Source organism: Limulus polyphemus, unplaced genomic scaffold, assembly GCF_000517525.1.
Source record: "Limulus polyphemus unplaced genomic scaffold, Limulus_polyphemus-2.1.2 Scaffold7511, whole genome shotgun sequence".
Lineage (NCBI taxonomy): Eukaryota > Metazoa > Arthropoda > Merostomata > Xiphosura > Limulidae > Limulus > Limulus polyphemus.
Window position 1 is genome coordinate 7,293 of NW_013673121.1, and position 6,835 is coordinate 14,127.

The 6,835-nt window shown below is 32.7% G+C and overlaps 1 protein-coding gene across 1 annotated transcript in view; it reads left to right on the top strand.

The window, feature by feature from the left end:
- Positions 1-5,560, top strand: part of LOC106474672 (solute carrier family 35 member E2-like) — an 11,154-nt gene extending 5,594 nt beyond the window's left edge. Inside the window, exons 4-5 of the mRNA XM_013935364.2 lie at positions 3,031-3,234; positions 4,579-5,560. Coding sequence (XP_013790818.1) covers positions 3,031-3,234; positions 4,579-4,777 — 403 coding nt within the window. The 3' untranslated portion in view covers positions 4,778-5,560. The remainder of the gene's footprint in view (positions 1-3,030; positions 3,235-4,578) is intronic.
- Positions 5,561-6,835: the final 1,275 nt, after the last annotated feature.

Genomic DNA, 6,835 nt, shown 5'->3' on the forward strand with positions numbered 1-6,835 from the left:
AAATTTAAAGTTAGTCGTACTAGTATAGTCGTTACTAAACTAAGTAGTTATACTAATAGTGTATATATATATATATATATATATATATATATATATATTCTGTTAAGATAATAGATAAACCTTCTAGGCGAGCTGTGATTCATCCACATATATAAACTTTAGTACTATATTATAATTTTAGTACTTTACTCAATTTCTTAATTTAAAAGCAAATATTAAAAACACAGATAAACATAGATTTTTGTGTATCACATGGTATGTTGAATGCAACACTGGTTCAAATTAGATAATTAAATAAACTAAATAATGAATTCTTCCATATTAACCCTTCATAACACAATTATTTTTTTTTATTGTAAAGACCTACAAGTCATTTTAAAGCTGAAATTTTTTTTTCCTTAACTTACCTGAAGTAAGATGTGGAATTAGGCATGTATATTGTAATTTATAGAAAAAACATTTAATGTAACTCTGAAAAACTGTACACACAAAATACAATGCCAGAAGTTTTTATCAGAAGTTAAGCATCAGTTTTATTTATGCTTTTAACGTAAATCACCTGTAAAATCACTTTCACAGTTTTCCAGTTTTACCCTAGACAAATATTGTTATATTTATGATTGAAACTAAATGAGTACTTCTTTCCTTCAGACATTAATAAAACTTCTTGTATATCAACTTTGTTTAAACATTAAAAAAAAAGTAATAGAATTTTGGTGCCATTACACTATCTTGTGAAAGGATTTCAAAATGTAGTTCTTATACATACAATTCCACAGTAACTGTGGTTGTCATGTGACTTCATCATTTACATATTCAAAACCATTTTTAACTTAACATACTCAACATTGTATTTACTTGACTTTTTGTATACTCTAGCTTTATCTGACAACTTTATTTTTGCTACGTATTATTCATTTCATTCCTATTTTATCATTTTGAGATGTCACTTTCATAATATCATGCATGAACATCTCATCCAGGATATGACTGTCCTTTTAACAAGAGTCTATTTTGTCGTGCCATTACATACTTGGACTGATACTAGTTGGAATCATTTTCTGAAAATATGCTTGTGTTGTACTGGTTTGTGGCCACAGGTTGTATGTTGCAGCTTCACTTATTACTTTGTTGTTGTATACTTGTTTCTGCTAAACGATGGTATATATCTGTCTTTACGTACAACTTCCACCATTCTGTTTATATAAGTCGTGAGTTACCCTTTCTGATTTTGTAGCTATTCATCTTTGATTGGTTGAATCATCTTACAAACAGACTTCTGTTTGGGCTTTTACATCTTGGATCATATATGCTATACACCCTCATGTGTCTGGTTCAGAAGTTAGTGAACTGTCTCTAAAGGAAGCTTCAGAATTGGTAAAATATGCCTCATAAAAACAAGACTGGAAACTACCATCTGATTATTGTAGTGTATTAGTATAATGTAACATGTAATTTTCTCATACCTGCATCTGTTTCATCTGTCTCTGATTACCTCAGTGATGACTGTGCTTTATGATACGACATCATTTCTCTCGTAAGTCATTCCTTATGTCATCTAATTGATATGCTGACTTATTATTCTTGATATATATATATATATATATATACACAACACACACTCCATGTATATGGCTGCTGTTTGAAATGGAGTATTTATTTTCATGTATAATTTTCTCACCACTGAACTATGATCTGGTGACATCCCTGAGTATCTTTCTTTTGTGTGTTTTATGAACTATAGGAGATTTTTTCATGTGGTTCCTTAGCTGCCACATGGATTTTTGTTTGGTTTTATGGATCTCAGTTTGATGTGGTCTTGAGTTTTTTTTACCCCTGTTTTGCTGTCTGCCTTGTACAGGTTTTATTGGTAGGCTTAAGTCATCACTCTTCCATGTACAAAAGGTAAGGTTAATCTTGCTCACTCCCAGATCACTGTACTTTTTCATTGTCAGTATTCTATGAATTACACTTAAGAATGGCAAGTTAATTAAGGAAAACAAAGACAATTATACCATTATACCATATATTACTACCATGATTTTGTCAGGTACTAAATATTCAGGACAAATACAACTGGGCAATAAACGTTTTAGAACATTATAAGCAAATACGCAAAACTTAAAATAAAAAACTATCCTAGCTGTTGGAGAAGCCTAATCCCTTTTTTATATATGAAATATAAATAAATTAGAAATTCAAAGTTAAATTGATATAATCTAAAGTCATTGTAGAACAGTTTATAAACTTTACATAGTTTGATAGAGATAATGTTTCATATATTGGCAGTTATAATACCAGTGTCAAAAGTTCTACTTTGTAGTTACTTGATATTTTATCTTTGATATTTATAGTAAAATCAACTCTTGAAAACAAAACTGTAAAAGTTGCATATATTGCCCCTTAACATAATTTACAATGTGATTTTCAAATCAAAGCCGATCTTCCTCGTAGCTGTTTATAATCACTAGATGATGAACAAATCAGTGTGCTTCAGAACATTACATTTAAACAACATGAAATTAAAATCTGACTCCTCCTCCCATTTTACTTCTTTCATTAAGACTGCATGATAAAAGTTAGAAGGAGAAGCAATGGTTTTATTTACCCATTTAGTTACGTGTCAGTGTGTTTAATTCTTACAGGCCATCTGAACTTCAGTTTTACACTAGTATAACAATGGTTTTATTTACTCATTTAGTTATGTGTCAGTGTGTTTAATTTTTACAGGCCATCTGTTTTACACCAGTATAACAATGGTTTTATTTATTCATTTAGTTATGTGTCAGTGTGTTTAATTTTTACAGGCCATCTGAACTTCAGTATAACAATGAGTTTACTTACCCATTTAGTTACGTGTCAGTGTGTTTAGTTTTTACAGGCCATCTGAACTTCAGTATAACAATGGTTTTACTTACCCATTTAGTTACGTGTCAGTGTGTTTAATTTTTACAGGCCATCTGAACTTCAGTATAACAATGATTTTTACTTACCCATTTAGTTACGTGTCAGTGTGTTTAATTCTTACAGGCCATCTGAACTTCAGTTTTACACCAGTATAACATCATTAGCTGTTCAAGTCCCAGCTTGTCTCCTGCTCATTGATTTTCCACTTTTTTATTCCAACCTCAACAAAAACTTGATAATAGCTTATCTACTAGATGGTGTATCATTCCATTGTCAGAGTATTACGGAGTATACTCTCCTAGGCTACATCTCTCCTGTTACACACAGGTAAGTTTGACTACATCTCTCATCATACACACAGTAAAGTTTGGCTACATCTCTCATCTTACACACAGGTAAGTTTGGCTACATCTCTCCTCTTACACATAGGTAAGTTTGGCTACATCTCTCATCTTACACACAGGTAAGTTTGGCTACATCTCTCTTCTTACACACAGGTAAGTTTGGCTACATCTCTCTTCTTACACACAGGTAAGTTTGGCTACATCTCTTCTCTTACACACAGGTAAGTTTGGCTACATCTCTCCTCTTACACACAGGTAAGTTTGGCTACATCTCTCATCTTACACACAGGTAAGTTTGGCTACATCTCTCCTCTTACACATAGGTAAGTTTGGCTACATCTCTCATCTTACACACAGGTAAGTTTGGCTACATCTCTCCTCTTACACACAGGTAAGTTTGGCTACATCTCTCCTCTTACACACAGGTAAGTTTGGCTACATCTCTTCTCTTACACACAGGTAAGTTTGGCTACATCTTTCCTCTTACACATAGGTAAGTTTGGTTACATCTCTCCTCTTACACACAGGTAAGTTTGGCTACATCTCTCCTCTTACACACAGGTAAGTTTGCAATTTGAACCACTTTATCTTTAGAATCGTGTGAAACCCAAGCTGTTACATTTGTAAATACTTTCAACATATTAGACCCCCCAAAAAAAGCCATAATCATAAAAACTCAGTATTTCATTTATTCTGCAAGGACTTTCACTAATTGTTATGAGTGATTATCTCATGATCAAGGTGTCAGACTGTTTTCACCTGGGTTGGTCAGATGACAAGTCTTGAATTCTAATTTTACATAAAAATCATGAAGTTGTCAGTGTTACTTCAATTTTCATTGTCAGATCCAGCTGTGCTTAAGATTAAAATTAATCCAAAGGTCAAAATTTCTTTATTTGTGAATGTAAAGATCACACAGAAAAAGACATTAGAGTTTAAGGTTCCATATTTCTAATAATAAGTTACAGTCTTGGGATTTTAGTTACATATACAAGTTAATTTTAATGTGATCCTGAACTCAAAGCCATTCTGTTGGTTCATTATAAGAAAATACCATTGGGTGGTAGTCATAGAATAATTTTATATCTACTGGTGAAAATTCTTTAAAAATTATACTGAAAAGTTCATTTTCCTTTTAACAATGTAATGCAGTGCCTTGGCTGTAGCAATGAATATCTCTGTAATTACCAAACTAATTAAAGTGTTTATATTTTCTTCAAAAAAATAATCTTTTTATCATGTATCTATAATAAAAAATCTGATATTAAGTCTTATGTAAATTTAATTTTTATGTATTTCTAAAAAGTTTTTGATTTTTTTTTACCAGTGTTGCAAATACTGCTAAAAGAGCCCTTCTCATCTGGTTGTCTGTGTTGACATTTGGAAATCCTGTCACTCCTCTGAGTGCCCTGGGAACTGTGGTGGTGATCTTAGGTGTCTTTTTGTATAACAAAGCAAGAAACTGGAGTGTAAAGAAGAAAAGTTCCACCCCAGTATCTCACAAATCATCTGTTCACAGTGCCTAAGCATGAGGGGGTTTTGAATCATGGGTGGTGGTATTTCTTGGCAGTTACATTTGTTGAATTTTGTGATAAATGCTTTTTCAAGGGATAAAATTTTAACATAGTTTACACATTAAGAAAAGTATTTTTAATAAAATACTAAAATGTTTAAAGCATTTGGTAACCATCATGGACAATTGGAATGTGTTTCTTTACAGGTGTTCACTGGTAAATCCACTGTACATAACTGAAATGCAGTGTTTCTTTACAGGTGTTCACTGGTAAATCCACTGTACATAACTGAAGTGCAGTGTTTCTTTACAGGTGTTCACTGGTAAATCCACTGTACGTAACTGAAGTGCAGTGTTTCTTTACAGGTGTTCACTGGTAAATCCACTGTACGTAACTGAAATGCAGTGTTTCTTTACAGGTGTTCACTGGTAAATCCACTGTACGTAACTGAAATGCAGTGTTTCTTTACAGGTGTTCACTGGTAAATCCACTGTACATAACTGAAATGCAGTGTGTGTGTGTGTGTGTGTGTGACAGAAGTTCTCAACTGAACAAGATCTAAGTGTGTTTTTACAGCATAATGGTTGAAAAACCTCAGGTTTTGTTTAGGCATCCATCTCCATATTGTGAGGAGGTTTTTTCAAGAATTAAATAATTTATTGTACCAAAATTCACAGGTATAGTCTATAAAAGGCAATTATAGTACATTAATGTTACATTCCTCTGTGAATAGTATCACTTTAAATTTATGTGTTACAAAATATATTTATGAATTTAAATAAACAATGAGTTTCCTATTTGTCTTATTTATCACTGCACTATGAAGTACACTATAAGTGTTATGTACATTACTACCATTAAAAGTAAGAACCAAGACATAAACAATGACTGATAAACATACAGTAAAAGATTTTCAACCAAAATTCTCTGAAACTTTTCTAAAAAAATTTATAATTATTAGAACATAACCAGTATAACTTATATGGGAGAAAGAAAGAAAATTTGTAGATCACTAGGTACACAGGAACATTAGCATTACATGTGGAACCATTAGGGTTAATATACGCCTTAAGAACTAAACAACCCATATAGAATCACTAGACTAGGTACATCAGGAACAGTAGCATTACATGTGGAACCATTAGGGTTTATATACACCTTAAGAACTAAACAACCCATATAGAATCACTAGAAACTAGGTACATCAGGAACACTAACATTACATATGGAACCATTAGGGTTTATATACACCTTAAGAACTAAACAACCCATATACCTGATGTACCTAGTCTAGTGATTCAACACTAACATTACATATGGAACTATTTGGGTTTATACACCTTAAGAACTAAAGCAACCCATACGGAATCACAAGAGACTAAAACCATTGCATGAGGACCCACTAACTCCATCAGACGTCTGAACATTTCTGTATCTCAATAGCTAGAACAGTACATAATTTGTAAGGAATTCAAGTATTATATGACAAACTATTAGAATCCAAGTATGCCAACTACTATAACCGTGATATTCTAGCCAGTTTGAAGAACCCTGGGATTAGCATCTAGGCAAGCCAGTTGCTATAATTGGTGATATGCCAGCCGACCAGAAGAGCCTTGGTATTGATGAAAGGCCTCGTCAACACTAAATATTGCAGATATTATGTTATCAGACATTCTTTTTTACATTTACTTAGAAGTTCTTTAAGTACACTAGAACTTTATGGATGTAACCAGAAGAGCTTGAGTATATCAGAAACTTGAATGTTACATGGTGAACTATTACATGAAGGACTACTAGATCTTTAACAAAAGGAACCATGACAGCATACATTGAATGTGGAACAACTAGAACTTGTGAAATCTGTCAAGGAATATGAAGTGCATGGCAAACCAATTCCATTAGGATCTTGAAGATTACATTTAAAACAAACGAAACTTAGATAAATCAGAGACTTGAATAGGCTCAGTACTTGCAATTTTGATGCTCTGGGCAAGCGTTTAATCTGCCATGACCCCCCCCCCCCTCCTCCAGATTTACTCAATTGTGCATCAAAACTGTGGGAAAGAA